Source organism: Euleptes europaea, chromosome 17 (assembly GCF_029931775.1).
Source record: "Euleptes europaea isolate rEulEur1 chromosome 17, rEulEur1.hap1, whole genome shotgun sequence".
NCBI lineage: Eukaryota > Metazoa > Chordata > Lepidosauria > Squamata > Sphaerodactylidae > Euleptes > Euleptes europaea.
This window is the reverse complement of record NC_079328.1, coordinates 8,091,499-8,109,594: the sequence shown is the minus strand read 5'-3', so window position 1 is coordinate 8,109,594 and position 18,096 is coordinate 8,091,499. Positions and strand designations below refer to the sequence as shown.

At 42.6% G+C, this 18,096-nt stretch overlaps 1 protein-coding gene across 1 annotated transcript; it reads right to left on the bottom strand.

Moving 5' to 3' along the window:
- Positions 1 to 257: 257 nt before the first annotated feature.
- On the bottom strand, positions 258 to 16,490 carry CCT5 (chaperonin containing TCP1 subunit 5). Its single transcript, XM_056862508.1, has 11 exons — positions 16,368 to 16,490; positions 13,865 to 13,925; positions 13,600 to 13,764; positions 12,300 to 12,498; positions 10,824 to 11,016; positions 10,450 to 10,599; positions 6,488 to 6,607; positions 6,219 to 6,404; positions 3,567 to 3,704; positions 950 to 1,130; positions 258 to 416 (listed from the first exon to the last, which is right to left on the bottom strand). The coding sequence occupies exons 1-11, from the start codon at positions 16,470 to 16,472 to the stop codon at positions 289 to 291; spliced, it is 1,626 nt and encodes a 541-aa protein (XP_056718486.1). The 5' UTR covers positions 16,473 to 16,490; the 3' UTR covers positions 258 to 288.
- Positions 16,491 to 18,096: the final 1,606 nt, after the last annotated feature.

Sequence of the window (18,096 nt, the reverse complement as noted above, 5' to 3'; positions counted from 1 at the left end):
GAGACAGTTATCACAAATCGTGTACATTCGTTTTAGTACTAATAACATGAGATGACCAGACACAGCAAATGAAAAGCTATGACGAAGGTGAACAACATAATTTAAGCTCTTTCTCTAGACACTACACGTTTAAATACATTATACCTTAAAAAATGCAGTGATACTTCTGAAAGCCACAAGTGATTTATTGATCTAACTAAGAATCTGAAACAAATGCCGCCTATGAGCAAGTACCAGCATCGGGCTGATGAGGCAGCCTCAGTGGCCACATTTCTGGGTTTTATGCTGTTATTCTTCCGATTCACCCGGTCTGCGGATATCATCAATCTTCAGGATCATTCTAACCATCTGAGTGGCAAGAGAGATTTGTTGCTTTTTCCCAATCAATGTTTCTATGACATGCTGCTGTTTCATATCTGCCAAGAGAAGAAACATTTAAATGCATCCACTGAAATTAAATGGCACCAATACAAGAACACTTACTGAATCTGCCCTTGCTCCTCCACCCCCCACCCTACTTGGCAGTTTGTCATAAGGTCTCTGCCATGTTTTTAAAAACAGCTTAAATTTAAATTTGCTAAATGTAGGGACATATTTTGAGACGCTTTTGCGAAATGTTCATCAACAACACTGGAAACAAGCAGCAATTGGCAACACTTTGATATTCCACTCATGGGGATGGGAGAGGGCGCAACCAGGACTCACAGGTGAGTAGCATATTCCAGGCATTTTTTTAACTGCCTGTGCATCAATACTACAATCAGATGGCCTTGGTGGTCTCCCATCCAAATACTAACCAGAGCTGACCCTGCTTAGCTTCTGAGAACTGACGAGATCAGGCTAGCCTGGGCCATCCAGGTCAGGGTGTCCAATTGTTAGTAGAGTTCATATTTAATATTCTGACGCTATCAGAATACAAAGAACACTCAGAACATCAAAGCTCTCTTACCATTGGTCCCTTTGTGCAAACAATCGATACCCAGAGCAGAGTTGTCCTCCTTCACTTGGCGAGCTCGCACTTCGGCCATTGTTTGGATGGGATTCATCCCGCTGTTCTCAGAAAGTGCCATCGGAATGACCTCCAGAGCATCGGCAAAAGCTCTCATGGCATACTGCTCCAGAGAGGGGCACTAGCACAGCAAATATTAAGAACCTTTTTAGTACAAAAGCAGCTGAGAACAACAGTTTTAAAAGGAAAAGGTGTAGCCACCTTTGGGATGCACATTAATCCCCCCCAACCTGAGAGGGTTCCTGCTTCCAAGAAAGTGCTGGAAAATTTTTAAGGGGCACAACTGATGCTGAAAAACAGGCTGCCTAAGTGAGAGCCATACGTTTGCCCTCTCTGGTAACCTCAGTGGAAAACTCTTAAAAGACAGAAAGGAATTTGACTGATACCCACAGGATGCAAATCTTTTTACAGAATGTGTCCCCAATCTGCAACAGCCTTATCTGCATACCCTACTAACCCACTAGTACCTAAGTAAGCCAATTATACTGATTGCTTGACTTCAGAAGTAGTAACATTACAGTGTTTTAAAAAACATGTAACATGTTCAAATAACCATACAAAGTTACTTGCTTTGGTTGGGGTAGATATCCAATTGCCACTGTAAAATTGTATGGCCAAAGGGTGAGGACACAGTTTATGGTCAGACAGCTCAAGCCAATACCATAGAACAATCACTTGAGCGTGAGAGGTGGATCATGTCTGCATAAAACAGAACTTCCCTACGGCAAGAGGAAAAATCTTCACTAAGGGACTTGCTGATGAAAAAGCTGAATAAGAATGATTCTAGTACACATCTTCATTCTGAGTCCCAAGAAACTGGAATACAGCTAGTTAAAAACCCCATGGATGAAATATGATTCCCAGTGAACCATCTGTATATGCTCTAACCAAAGGCTACAATCCAGTAACCAAGCAGAACAGGATGGACCACAAAAATTCTTAAGCAATCATTCCTCTAATTATTAGCTGCACCATCCTACTTTAAAATTATATAATGCTACTTAGATTTTCCATTGTTACCACTTTTATTAAGCATCAATACCTACTTCTTACATTAGTTCTTCTTTTCAAATTAGTTCTCCTTTCCAGTCTACAAAAAATATCCCCTATACCACAAACTTAATTCCTCAATCCAAAATAATTAAAGGAGGAAGTTTACTGAGATGTCCGACAGAACAGAAACTATTTGTATGATGGCAAGGCATCTGGAATTTCTGTTTTAACTCTGAATTCTCTCCTGCAACCATGGCAAAGATTTTCTGCCCTTACAAGTACTTTGCATTTTTATATGTTTTTTACACAAGATCCAGGCCTGGCTATACCATCTCAAGCACATTTTAATTTGATTTCTCACCCTTCTTCTAAGGAACTCAGGGCAAAGTACCTAGTCTTCTCATCCCAACCATCCTATCACAAATCTTAAGCTAAAAGAGAGTGATTAGTCCCAAGTCGCACCAGTGATTTTCAAGGACAGTAAGGACCCGACTCCCAGCAACCTACGTACTGGTCCACACTGGCTCCCAAAATTCTTGAGGTGAAAAAAAAGCAACCTAACTGAGGTCAGGTGCCCAATTAATTTGAAGATTTCTTGTAACCACAAAAGTCCTCAGCTTTGCAGAAACAAAACCATTTGGAGAAAAAATTAAAGATTTATTAATCCACGTGACCATGGTCCACTGCTGTCAATCCATGACCAGCTAAATACTGATTCAAACAAACTACCACAATTTGTGTATGCTTCACTAAAGCCACAATCATTAGCCAGAGTTAGTACACCAGTCAACAGACCACCTAACATTTGATCAGTCAAATACTGCCAAATATTCAATGAAGTCAAGAAAGATTGCAGCTTACTTAATCAAGAGGGGGGGAAATCAAATATAGTGCTATTTGTTAGCTAAGGAAAGAGCAAGGGCTGCTCACCCAGAACCCTACAGCTCTCAGGACAAACCTGGCAACAGCTTTAACTGCAGGCACCTCCAAACAATAAGCAACCTAATCAGTGGAGCAGGTCACTGGCTAGGACCATCCATAACTCTGTTGGGCTTCCTGAAGAAACCAGAGAACCTTCTCCGTGTGATCCAACCACCTGAATCTATAAAGCTCCCACAAGGTCTAAAAGAACTGGCCTGCTATCTACTTAGCACAACTACCTTACTTCTCATAGTTGCAATTACTGTTTGTGTCCACTTCACTTTTAAAAAAAACTTTTGGAGTTCTGGGGCTGTGAGCTGTACCCAGGATAAAAGCCGAAAAGAGTGGTTCAGCGATTTGTTCATATGTAGAAAAACATGACAATAATTAACAGTCCACTAACTTCCTTGTGTTATCATTGTAAATGCAAAAACTTGTTAACAATTAAGTACCTTTTGGCCATGTAATCAAGTCAACATTTTAAAAATAGAACATTTGACAGCATTCAATCAGTCAACTAAATCTTTTTGACCGGTGAAAAGCTCAATTCTGCACCAGAATTAAGCGTTCAGGGTAGCATTTCAACATGATTATGCCATCTTCTGATCTACATGTCAGTAACCAGTTTTTCTCCCTCACTTACCTTGTCTGCTGTTTCACTGACAGCCAGCGCACAGGAGATCTCAGAAGCACCCCCACCATAAACAATGCGGTTGTCACGAACAAGATTCCTGATTACACACAAAGCATCATGAAGGGATCGTTTGGCTTCTTCAATGATCTTCAATTACAGGATAAAAGGGTAAACATATAAAGAGGTGAGAGGTGTAACATCCGTGTTTCAAAAGAGAACAGACAATCCCAAAAGATATAAGCTAGCATTGGCAATTCTTTAAGTTGTCATCTGATCAAGTGACAAGGTTACTTGTGCTTGACCTTTCCTTTTCAGGGGCTTCTATCACGTGCTCCTAAGGGAGAACTGGCACTATCAGAGCCAATGCAATGCTCTAGGAACCCAATGCAAATTCTTCCACCATGGCTTCTCTCCATCTAGACGCAAGACACTCTTGCCCTGCCTCCCCTTTTCCCTCAGAGGCCAGGAACTGCACCTGGCAGGAGGTCAGATGGATACTGCAACTCATCTGGCCTGACTGGGATGTTTCTGCTAGGAATCACCAAATTGTACTGCTTTGTACTTAAGAATTCAGCTTTAATACAGACTTATTATTGTTCTTATTTGTATGCCTCCTTTCTGCCTAACAGGCCTCCAAAGCAAAAAGGTTTATTGTAAACCTTCAAATTTTGGTAATGAAGAAGAGGAGTTGGTTTTTATATGCCAACTTTATCACTTAAGGAAGAATCAAACCAGCTTACAATCACCTTCCCTTCCTCTCTCCACAACAGACACCCTGTGAGGCTGAGAGAGTGTGACTAGCTCAAAGTCACCCAGCTGGCTTCATGTGTAGAAGTGGGGAAACCAACCCGGTTCACCAGATTAGCATCCGCCACTCATGTGGAGGAGTGGGGAATCAAACCCAGTTCTACAAATTAGAGCTCACGACTCCAAACCACCACTCTTAACCACTACACCTCGCTGGGACTGATGACAGCCCTGGGAGATGATTATGTGGAATACCCCGTCCCCATCCCCAGATGTTGTTGTTGCTGGTTTTCAGAAGTTTTTTTAAAAAAAAATACTGTACAGCACTTAGGTGGATGTGCGCAAACAGAAGACAACCTTGTCTGCTTGTAACAGTTCTTTACTGCTCATATTGAGGCAAACAAAAGGAAGAAAAGGATTAGTTGTATCAAAACAGAGCTAATGCAACTAAAAATAGCTTTCACAAATTGTGACTGATGGCGATGTGGGCCAGTAGAAGAAGGGCTGGTTTTTATACCCAGCTTTTCGCTACTGTACTCTACCTCAAAGTGGCTTATTATCGCCTCCCCTTTTGAGGTAGGTGGGGCTGAGAGAGTTCTGAGTAAACTTTGACTGGCCCAAGGTCACCCAGCTGGCTTCAGTTGGGAATCAAACCCGGTTCTCCAGATTAGAGTCTGTCGCTCTTAACCCCTACACCACGCTGGCTCTCGTAGGGATGCAGTAATCTTTTTGGATTACATTCAAGCCATGAGGAGAGAGAGAATGCCAAATGGAACCAAGGCTAATGTTGTAAAGAAGCCCAGTGGCCTCAGCATTCCAGAGATGAGGGCCTGAGTTAAAAAGAGTGGGGGCTGAAGCAAGCCCTCAGTTATGCCTCCATTTGCAAGAACAGCAAGACTCTCAGCTAGAAAGTACTGTAGGGCAATGAAAGAATGAAACAGGGAGCAGAAGAAGAAACATGGAAGTCTTTTATGGCACGGAATATGAATACAACAAAGAATCTTTTACAGAGACATCACCCACCCCAAAGTAGCATTCTGTTGCTTCCAAGAAAGGAGGAAAGTTGACTACAGTGCCAGGATAGTGTAGTGGTTAAGAGCGGTGGTTTGGAGCGCTGGATTCTGATCTGGAGAACTGAGTTTGATTCCCCACTCCTCCACATGAAGCAAGCTGGGTGACCTTGGGCAAGTTACAGCTGTTAGAGCTCTCTCAGCCCCACCTACCTCACAGGGTGTCTGTTGTGGGGAGGGGAAGGAGATTGTAAGCCAGTCTGAGTCTCCCTTAAGTGGTAGAGAAAGTCGGCATATAAAAACCAACTCTTCTTCTCTCTTTAAGGGAATAGAATCCAAAAAAAGTTAATGCATCCTATTACTACTTTCAAGCCTGAGTTCCAATTAGGAAGCCTCAAACTGTGTGTTTAGACTTGGGGAAGTCTGGTGTGACAGTCTAACCAGTATAATATTTAAGTGCCAAAATTCAAACACTTTCCAGGGTATTCACACTTAAAATTTTAAGCGGCTTTGTTTCTAGAGTCCCCCTGAACCGATGTTCCTGAGTATGTCAGTATACCTGCATAAAGCAAGAGAACTGGTGAGCTTTAAGTCAGCTGACACCCATCCATAAGATCTTTTTGTTGATCAATCAACACCATCACTGTTAACCTTCACTTCAAGCAAAGTGAAAGCAATCAGGTTAGGTTAACAGCAGCCCAGCACTCAAATCTCTAATGCCAGTCTGCAATAACCTTTTCCAAAACTTTGAATACTTACGTTTTCTCATTTCTAAAGTTCAAGATGCATTAGCAGAGAGAATCATCACTCCTTCTTACAAACAGATAAGAAACTTCACAAAGAAACTTCACAAAAATTGCAGACAACAGCTGGTCAAGCTATCCAATGAAATTTTTGAACTCACCATTTTGTTTCCACCTCTAATAAAGATGGTCACAGCTCTGGAATTCTGACACTGCTCAATGACCAGCATTTTGTCTTTTGTAGTCCCAAAGGAGATCTCCCGGACGATACCAGCAAAGCCTAGCTTTTCAGGTGTGAGCTCACAAAATCGAGGAACAATGCGCCCTCCGGTGGCAATGGCGATCAGCTGAAAGCAACCAGGTAAAGCTGTGAAAGTAGAAGAACCTCACAGGACACAGAAAAAGAGGAATCATCAAGCCATTTACTTACTTCTATTTCTGGTCCACCAACCCAACGGACAGCAGGCAACTCATTCTGCAGTAGCAAGTGGTTGGCCTCATCATCAAACCCCCACTGGCAAATAGCTAGGTTTGCGCCAGTATCTTTGATCTAAAAACAATATTAAAACGTATTAAACTACAACACAAAAAACAAAAATATACCCAGCAAGTACAAAGTTTTTAAAACTTACTCATTACATACTATCACGTAAGTATAAAAAACAAAAATGCCAGCATTGAGTGATCATGGTTCTAATTCTAGTAATTCTATTGCCAGAGCCATCCTCTATTCAACCCTTGTGACCATAATGAGTCCTATTTGGGAACATGAGCATTATTTTGGTATGTCGTTAATGCCACCAAGAAAAAAAAGGAAAGGCTCCGTGCTGTATAGTAGGCAAGGCAAACCGGAAACAGCACGCAAGAACAATATGATATAAATATATTAAAGTGACAAGTGAAAAGGTGAAATAAGCAAAAATACAAACAGCAAAATGCACAAATATATGCAACAAAAAATTCCCAGCCTGGACAATTCAAACAATTATCAGAAACTGATATGATATAACAAGTTCAAAGGTAAGTATTCAGAAAATGCTTGAAAATGCTTGTTCTATATAATCTTGTATTTCTCTTTTGCAGGAAGAAGTAGACAGAAGGCTTGGGAACAAACATCAAGAATTAATCCATAGCTTCATTGATAGGACATGTTATCTAGATCATGTGACCACATTTCGCTATGGGCTTCATCAGCTATGCAATCAAAAAAAGAGGAAATAGAATGCACCTAACAGGTATCATTTAATAACGGACCAGACTGGTTCCTCACAAAGATCTCAAAGACAGGATGAAGTTGGAATCAGGACATTCTATCTAGTCTGGAAGTAATCCAAAATCAATTCCCCAGGCACATTTGAGCTCTTCCCAAGGGGTCTCCAGCTGCCCTGATGAGACCAGAAACAGGTCTTCCTTCTCTCAGGGCTCAGACTCACTTTGTGGTGTTAAAACACTGGAAGAGAAATAAAGTCTTTAGATTTAATTTGCTTAGCTATCAATCTTTTAATTTTTTGTTACCTAAAGACCCGAAGTGCCTTGGCTTTCTTAACAGTGTTTTTACGTTATTCCATCCCTGATGATCTTCTAGGAATTTCAAACAATAACCACCAGCTTAGAGACTAGGTATTTAAAGCTGATGCACTGATCAATCAATCATTAATTTTAAAATCAAAAGCAGCACTGTGGTACAAATCAATTAAAAATGACCACTTTAGAACTCCCTATTTAGCCAACATTACAAATTACAATCTTGGAGCGTCCTTCACATCATTACGCTTCCAAATTATGCCAACAGCTTTATTGGCGGGGTGCTACTTTTGAACACCAAGGGATCAACATGTCTGTATTTGTGGACCCTCAATTCTGGAGGACTTGCCTCATTACATCCTATTTTGCCTACTGTATGCAGGCCCCAGGACAAAAATTTAGGCAGGAGTATTATCCGGTATCAATACACACTCGGATGCAGAGAAATTATATTTGTTATCAGATATTGATGCATATGCATCATATAGAGTCTCTTCGTTAGCTCTTGCAGCAAAGAAAATAATGTCTAATGTGGTATCGGAATAAGCAGCTACTTTTCTTTTAAACTGAAATGTTTTTGTATATCCCATTATCTATTTAATATTTTACTTGCTAATCCATTGTCTAAGGCTACCATTTGAAGATTACTAGGAATATTAATAACATAATTTAGCAGTACTGACTCTGGGTTTGCAGGGGAGGGGAATAAGAATATTACACTTATATCCTCCTATTCCTTTCAGAAAGGTCAGAGGGGCTTAAATGGGGCTCACAGTGGTGTCTCATCCCAAGCACTGGGCAGGCCCAACACAAACTTAACTTTGAAGCTAGTGTTCCTGATTATTTGCCAGGCATCAATCAGAAAATCTTGTTGTACTCAGTTGCCACTTCAATGAAATCTCATATTAGAAATTACACCAACAATACAGACTACTTTTGAAATTCTGTACGGAGTATTTCCATTTCCTGTTATACATGAATTTGAAGTGGTGTAACGGGCTATGCACATCCTGTCCTTCTGCACCTTTAACAGTCAACTTATTGGGTATCTCACATTTTAAAACCCAAGTTTCTGTCCCTTAAGACTGATGATATATTCTAGAAGGCCTGTGGCAGTGCCTCTATTACAGCCCCCCTCTCTTGTGATGCCCCACAGCTGCTGTTTTTTGAAGATTCCAAGGGGGGGGGGAGACGGTGACTTGGCCCCTACCTGGATCTGACAGAAGGGCAGTCTGTCCTCTGGCTCTGCACTGCCTTGTTGATTCTATCCATGTTGTGACTCCAGGTATCTCACTGTAACCAGCCAACGTCCTGTCTCGCTCATCCCACACACTTTGCCTGGCAGATTCTTTCCCCAAGGGTCTTCTGCCACATCCTACAATCGGCTCAGTCGGTAATAAACATGCTAGCCAAGACAACTTCCCAGCCATGCAGAAAGTTCCTCAACAAGTGCTTAAAAACCTCTCTTATATCCGGGGCAATGCCAGGACCCAAAAGAACCCAAGGAGAGAGGTGTCCGTGAGCAGAAGACTGAGGTCAGTCCAACTCAATGGCCATCAGGAACCACACAAAGGAGGGCTGAATTCTGTTTTGACTGAAAGTTTTACTAGAAGTAGGGGGAGACAGAACTTCTGCCACAGAAGAAAAGCTCTTAGGCCGAGCTGGTCTCTTGCTTTGGGAAGATCAAGAATGGGAAGGAAAGCAAAGAACAGATGCCTGAACAAATTCCCTTTTAGAACAAGCAACTCACAAGAGGCCCCATGAATGTTATTTTTTTTTCTCAATGGGGAGACTAGAGAGAGTGGCACAGAGATTCCGCTGGTTAAGGAGAGTTGTGAAAGAAATAATTGACTGTTACCTCCCCTACATCTCAGTTGACCCCCAATCCTCGTGAGAGTATCTAATGTGTGAGCCCAGCATTCAGAGTTATTTTCCCCTCTCAACCTCACCTCATAAGCACAGCAATGGTTGCTGCTGCTGGGGTGATGGTGGTAACGAGAACTGAAAAATAACGCTTATGAGAATACAGACTTGCTCTTCTCATTGCAGTGCAATTAAGCAGAAAGGCAAGATTGGTAATCTTGGTACAGTGAGGAGTCTGAAAAAAGCATGAGATTCCACAGAGCAGCCTGCTGATTGCTGCGTGTATGCTCTCAAGTCACAATGACCTATAGACTATATGAACTATTTGTCCAGAGTCCCCTAGCAACAGAGCTAAGGGGAAGGAGTTAAAGGACCAATGGAGGGGCATTTGTGGTGCACCCCCATCATTCAAACAGTGAGATAGGTAATGTGCACTTAAATCTATAAAACAAAAGGTGCAGATGAATAAGTTTTCTAGTGGTTGAGAGTAAGACTTCAGTGCTCTGGATAGTACAATTCTCTCCATGACTTCAAAAACAGGATCATGCAGATTTACTTTATTTGCAGTTTACATAGACACGGTATTTAGCTTTCTGATGTGGAGTTCGCACCCCTTGTATAAAATAACCACTCTTAATACAACTGATTAAGAGACGTTATTTGACAACACAGTCAAGAATGACTGGAATACTGAGATAGATCACGATCGGTAGCCATGTTAGTCTGTCAACAGTAGTAGAAAAGAGCAAGAGTCCAATAGCACCTTAAAGACTAACAACATTTCTGGCAGGGCATGAGCTTTCTTCAGAAATATCTGAAGAAGTGAGCTGTGGCTCACGAAAGCTCATACCCTGCCAGGAATTTTGTTAGTCGTTAAGGTGCTACTAGACTCTTGCTCTTTTCTACTGGAATACTGAGAGGGAGTTTCATGCCACTTTTAAAAAGCCTTCAGTTAAGGTTTCTATAACAAGAGCATATCATAAAAAGCACAAAGGCAACGCTAACCTGCTTCACCATCTCGTCAAACTTCTCCTTCTCATATTTCTGCAATGCTTTGTAGTCTTCCACAGATGTTACATCAAGCTTATGTTTAGTTTTTGGCTTAGGAGGCTCAAATGGACAAGTCAGAATGGCAATTTTAGCATCACGAACTTCCTAGGAAAGAGACCGTTACAATTTAAATTGTAATACCATATCTAGTGACCAAATTAGAAAGTTGCTTCAATAACAATCCATATGTGTCTGAAACAATTAAAAAAAAATTAAGTCATTATTTTGAAGAGAGATGATGAAATAAGGCAAGGAACAAGGAAATCCCAAGAGCTGCAGACTTTATTCAGAAACCTATACCCCTTATTAACCAAAAAAAGATCACTCACTTTAGGCATCTGGGGATGGCTGAAGTCCTTATCTACAATCACACCTTTTATCAGCTGGGTATCTTCCAGTCTACCACCAACTTTGCCTTGGACTTTTATCAATTCAAAGTCAACATCTTTGCGTTCCATATCTGCCACAGTCAGTATTGCATTTACAGCTATTTCTGCCATCTGTCTGTGGCAACGATTTATTCTAGATACAAAAGGAAGCTTCATTTCAGCTAATTCAGATAATAAAACACAAACTGAAGTGGGTAAACAAATAACAGGTAACGCTGAGTTAGATGGTCATTTAAAAACATGTATCTTAAACTATGTCAGTCTGCCTCAACACTAAACTCAGTGGCCATCACAATCTTGCCAAAACAAATTACCAATTTTATGGAATAAAAAGAACACTGAAAACTACACCAGTTTACACACTTATTATTTGCTTGCTGTAACAGGAATATGAACCACGATGTCCACTTAGCACTGAATATTTGATCAATTCACCAGACAACCATTCAACAAAAAGTTATAATACCAAATTCCCTCCTCCCAATCACTCACCACTACAACCAACACACAGCATTCCAGTTGCAAGTAAATACTGGTAAAGTAGCTAACCTACTCAATAACTCTTTTTTATTATATAAAGGTAAAGGTCCCCTGTGCAAGCACCGGGTCATTCCTGACCCATGGGGTGATGTCACATCCCGACGTTTACTAGGCAGACATTGTTTACAGGGTGGTTTGCCAGTGCCTTCCCCAGTCATCTTCCCTTTTACCGCCAGCAAGCTGGGTACTCATTTTACCGACCTCGGAAGGATGGAAGGCTGAGTCAGCCTTGAGCCGGCTACCTGAAACTGACTACCGTTGGGATCTAACTCAGGTTGTGAGCAGAGCTTGGACTGCCGTACTGCAGCTTACCACGCTGCACCACGGGGCTCCTTTTTTTTATTATACAGTGACCACTATTTTACAGAGAAACTCAGGCAGACCATTTCTGAAGGGAGGGGAAATGCTCCTTTGGAGCCGGCATGACCCCATGCCAGCGAGGTGCCACCTTATCACGGAATAAGGTGGCATCTACGCCAGCATGGGGGCAAACACGCCAGAGTCCAGGCACTGCTGGCCCCCACTGCCAGTGCAGCCATGCCTGCAAGGCTTTCCCAGAAGGGAAAGCCCAAACCGGCATGAAGGGGGGGTGTTCCTGGGGATGGAGCTGCCTTTAGACAGCTTCCACAACCCTTTCACCCCAGGAACGCCCTCTTGAACGGCAGCGGGACTGTGCTGCCTTTTTTGGTGGTGCAGCCTCGCTGTTTTCCATGGGGCATTTCCCCCCTTTTTGCTTTAAAAATAAAGCAAGAAGCCTCTGAAGAGGCGTGACTCCTCAGCCATCACAGATCTACTCCCCCTTCAAGACTGCATTCTTAACCACCTCCAAGACACCAAAAACAAAATTCCAATTCATAGGATTTCATATATACATACACTTTAGATCCAAGAGTTGTCTTTGCCGTCTGAATGAGGGGCTCAGTATTCTCTGGGTCAACAGGAAAACTGTCACTGATCTTGTCCAAATGTTCAAGGGCAATGTGAGAAGCCTGTTCATAACCATCTGCTATTCTGATAGGATGAATGCCACGATCCAACAGCTGTTCTGCCTGTTCCAGTAGTGCACCTGCCAGAACTACAAGAACAAACGACAACAGCTTAAAGTAAAATATGGATATCGTTTGCTTACCAGAGTTGCACCCTCCACTCAAAATGATAGAGTACATGATTTCTTATAACACATAATAAGAACATTTTTAACTATGTGGTGATTTCAAATCAGGTAGTTATTAGGCACAAGTAGAAATTAAAGGTTAGCCATATGGACGGCCAGCATCTGCTGTGACTTGCTGGTCTCTGGCCCTCTCCTATCAAACCATATAAGCATATGAACTACTGTGGTGTCTGATGAGGGACAATCTTGTTCTCCGAACAGTCCTCTTTACAAAGAAAAGCAACCTTTCATAAAGTCAGATGTTCAAGGGTTATCCACTCAGTTTTGCATTAAGCTCAGATTTTATTTTAAATTAAGCTGATTTGTAAAGAAATATTTATTAAAGCTGCACTGTAAAATTGATGAAAACCAGATTTAAAAAACTAATTATCCTGCCTTGCAAATACAAGTGCATGACAATATGCTACATTTTTAATAACCCTCCTTACTTGACAAAACACTTTAAGCAGCTTACAAAATTTTTTACAACTAGTTCTAAGAATAAGGCAAGTAGCCAGGAATTCCTGAACACAAAATCTTGCTCACTGGCACAGGTTATATAAATTTTTTCAGAATGTTCAATAGCCTAATTCTTTGTTTTTGTTGTTTTAAAAAGTATTGTTAATGCAGGACTTTGTGAAACAACTCTATAGGACCTTTTCTAGATGGATAATCAGGGCAGTTCTATTGTTACAATAATCAACAGGCTACCGGCTTTTTCTGCAGTAGCACATGATTACCTGTAGTAAACTGAAGTCCTCAGCTCTTAAAAGGTAAGGACAAGGTAGGTATAGCCTGCTTGGATTCTCTAACATTCGGTCACAATGGTTCTGGTTTTATAATCAGCACCCAACCAAGAATATGAAAAATATACTCAAGTATCTGCTCGGAACATACAATGGTCTCTGATCATTATCCAGCATTTAGTGTATTTTATACTTGCATTTACTTTTAAAATAATCTGTCACTGGAAGTCACTATAAGTTGCGATACTACAACAGGACTTGCACAACCTAAGCTTACCAACAACTCCTGTGGTTCCATCCCCAATCTCATCATCTTGAGATTTAGCCAGCTCAACCATAAGTTTAGCAATCTGATGGTCCACATCCATCATGCTCAAAATGGTAGCGCCATCATTTGTCACTGTCACTTCACCATCCTTGTCAACCATCATTTTATCAAGACCTGCAAAAAAAAAAAAAAACCAGTGAACGTCAAAGTAAGTAGAAAAAGCCTTACAAACAAAAAGACTAAAAGTTTACAGTTATGAAATCTTGATGCTTACCATTGGGCCCAAGTGATGTTCGGAGTGTGTTTGCAACTGCCTTAGCGGCCATTATGTGAGACTATTTAAAAAAAGAGAGTAATTATTACTAAAATACAAGGTTGCAAGTACATTTAACCGGGCTTCGTCAAATAAGAAATAATATCTTGTTCCGTTAATCACTGTTTTTGCGCAAATGTTTAAGCTTCAAAGACACAACATCATCACTTTCAGAACATCTGTTCTACATTTGTTTTTATTTTTAAAAATCTATTTCTATGCGTGGAGACACTTCCCATAATGAAATGGTCTCAAAGAACACTTGGAATCACAGGCTAGAGGTAGGGGCTGGGATGCAGATACCAGGGATAATTAACACTTCCCTATCTAGCACTCCTTCACACTAAATATTTCTGTCATTCTCAAACTGCCCAAGTTATTCTAGCAAGCATTAGAGTACAAGCCTACTGGTAACACACACTTCTGAAATTCTTAAGGCACCCTGTAACACAAAATTTGGCTCTCAAAAGAAATCTCAATCGTTGTACTGTTGATATTTGGCTCTTTTGACTAATGAGTTTGCCGACCCCTGAGCTAGTCAAAGTTCTCTCAGCCCCACCAACCTCACAAAATGCCTGTGGGGGGGGGAGGTGATTGTAAGCTGCTTTGAGGATCCTTTCGGTAGAGAAACGTGGGGTATAAAAAACAGCTTCTTCTTTTGTTACAGTGTTGGGGCTATTTTTATGAACAGCTGAAAACCAATGAGATCCCTGCATGCTCCCTGATGAAGATTACTTTCAGATGGCAGACTTGTTAGTCTGAAATAGAACCGCTAGATTTGAGTCTGGTAGCACCTTAGAGACCAACAAGATATGAGATATAAGCTTTCAAAAATCAAAGAGAAGGGAGCTTTGACTTTCAAAAGCTTATGCCACAAAAATCTTGTTGGTCTCTAAGGTGCTGCTGGACTCGAGTCTAGCTGTTCATGAAAATTAGGTATCCTTCTAGGTGCAGAAATGCATCTTGGATTTGAGAGCTGCATAAGTCTACTGCATGCTTACCCTGTCTTTAAAAGCATTCCACTTATTCTAAAAGAGAAAATATTTAATAGGATTTTTTTTCCAGTATTCCCCCAAACGTCCAATTTTGTTTGAAAAACTGAAAAAAGTTTCTTCAGGTTTTTTTCCAGGCCTTCACATCTCCAGTCCTGGTTCTGGAATGACAGCTTCCAGAGTGATATGATTGTTCCTGGAAGTAGACACAGTACTCCGGGACTGTCATTCCAGGCCCAGAGCAGGTTTCTCTAAATCCATTGCGCATTTCTTTGCGACTTTTGTGTGCTGTAATGTATTTCAATGGAGCCTTTGATAGTTAATTGGCACTCTTGGCTTCCATTCGATCCAATGGGCCTTCAGTAATTTCCCATTTTTCCCAATGGGCATTCTTGTCATTTATTTTTACTACATCCCTTTTCATGCCTTCTTCATAAATGGAATAGGGGGTGGGTGGGAAATTATCCAAATTTGATTGAATCAAAGCATTACTCTGCTTTTTCCAAATAAAAGATTGGCCATAGTGGCCATTTCTAAACACACGTGTACTCATACTCATAAGAACATAAGAGCCCTGCTGCATCAGACCAAGGTCCATCAAGTCCAGCAGTCTGTTCACACAGTGGCCAACTTTGCAACATCCATAGTCACACACCCCATCCATACTAGACTAAAGCCCTGTACACACAGTAAGTTCACATACGTAATTTTGTAAGAAAATGCAAGCACATGCTAATTAAAAACCCCAAAACCACAGGGCAGCACCTGGCAAAGCGTGCGTGTGTGTAAGGGGTGCATTCAACTTTGCATACACTGGCCACGTGCTGCAGTGAACCTCCATACATCCATTTAAACGAAACCGGGGACCCTCCCCGGGCAGCTCTGACCCACGCATTCAGCTGTGCACACGCTGAACGTGACACGAGTCACTCAACTCACACACACATTAAAAAATCACGTGTATCCTGGGACTCGTGAACAGGGCCCTGAGAACCATCCAAACACACAACACACCCGCACCAAGGAACGCAGTGACGACACGCGAGCCCACTGTAACGTGCACACCACACTAGACGGCTCCTGCCGGTTCACGGGTACAGCCAAGATGGAAGGCCATAACAACACGGAGGGGTAGCCTGCTGCAAATATCCACCAACACGCGTGTGGTTAGGCGCCATTTGAAATTTTCTGTTTTATGTTTTAATTGGGACTTTATTATTTTAATTTAAATTTTAATTATTTAAAATTTATTATTTTAATTTATTAAAATTTAGTTTTTGCACTGATGTTGTAATGCTTTTATATGATGTTACCCGCTCTGAGCCGGCTTCGGCTAGGGAGGGCGAGTTCTAAATCACAAAATAAATGAAATAAAATGAGAGGAGTCCCTTCGCTCCCACACACGCCCTTCCCTCGAGTGGGTGTGGGAGGAAGAAGGCGCCGGCTGGTAGGCCTCATCCCCATCCTCGTACCTTGAGGGCGTCGAGGCCCGTCGTGCGGGTCTTCCGCTCCTGGTCCTTCAGGATGAGGAAAGGCCTCCCGTACTCGTCGAACGCCAGAGTCCCCATGGCCGACATGGCGCCGAAAGGGGCAGCGGGAGCGCCTCACGCCGCCTGAGGGAGGGAGGGAGAAGCCGAGCGCGGCCGCACCGCCTAACGGAAAGAATGGACGGAGTCCCGCGTGGATCCTCCCGGCCCCTTCCTCGGCAGCGCGTCTTCTCGCGAGACGTCAACCCTTTCTTCTGGAAGCGTCCGAGGAAAGACGGCGCGCGCATGCGCTCTGGAACTTTTCCGTAGAGAGGAAGGGGGCGGAGCGCCGAGACGCGCTACCCGAACTTCCGGTTTCAGATTGAAAGCCGCTCTCTCCCGCCCTCAAGTGTTTCCCTTTCTGTGCGCGCGCAACATCGGCGGGTGGGTGAGTAGGAGGAGGAAATCAGAGACCGTAAAGAAACCATCGCCGTCCCATAAGACCCAGGCTTCTGTTTTACTGCGCATGCGCCGTGAACAATTGGGAGAAATTACAATACTTAAAAAAAAAACCCCAAATAATTTGAAGTCAGTCATAACGCCTCTTCCACAAGTCACTCTTATAAGGGCACTTTCACACAGCCCAAATAATGCACTTCTTTGAAGGTGGATTTTACTGCATGAAATAGCAAAATCCACTTGCAAACGATCGTTAAGTTGCACTGAAAGTGGATTGAAAGTGTATTATTTGGGCTGTGTGAAAGTGCCTTTATGGGAGTTGCGCCCTCTACCGCTTTGTGGGGGAAAAAACCCCTTCAATTCCATTATGTGGCCAATGGCCGTAGCAATAAATGTAAACCCTTAAGTTTCAAAGCGGGGATCCCTCTCCGGCATCTACATCCTCCCCCCTTGCTTCCAAGGAGCCCACAGGCCCTCCTTTCCTCTGTTGCATCCTCACAACTTCCCTGGAAGGTAGGCCAACGGAAAGTCACTAAGCCAAGGGCAGCCATTGAGTTTGATGGCGGAAGAAGGGACGCGACGTCATATGACGTCACGCCCCCCGCCATTTCTCCCCCACACACGCCGAATCTGGCCGCCTCCGCCCGTCGGGAAGATACCATTGAGGTAAACAAAACAAAAAACTTGTTGTGTTTTGTTTTCGAAGCGGCTCCGCTGCCCTTGGAGCCGGAAGGTCTCCCCCGAACGTCACCCCCTTCCCTCATCTTTCTCTTTCTGTCGTGCGTGAGAAGCGGTCCCCGCCTGATAACCGCCCCCCCCGGCCCTCGGGCGCCATGGTACAGCCCACGCGGCCGGCCTCCTCAGCCTCGCAGGGCCGGGTTTGCGGGGCTCCCCTCGCCGGGCGGGAAGGATCGAGTTGCCCAGTCCCTCCTGGCAACCGGCGGGAAGTTTTAGGGGGCGGAGCCTGAGGAGGGCGGGGTTTGGGGAGGGGCGGGACTTCAATGCCACGGAGTCCAATGGCCAAAGCGCCCGTTTCCTCCAGGGCTCTGGTTCCCAACCAGGAGTCCGCGAAACAAAGTTATAAACCCATAATAAATTAATATTTTCAATTAAAAGTTCTCTATTATAAAAATATATGTTCAAATATTATTCTAAGTTTAATGTTTAACTGACAGTTATGATTAAAGTTTATTTTCAAATTCTTGGAGTTTTTATTTTCAAAATAAAAATTCCGAGAATTTGAAAATAAACTTTAATCATAACTGTTAGTTAAACA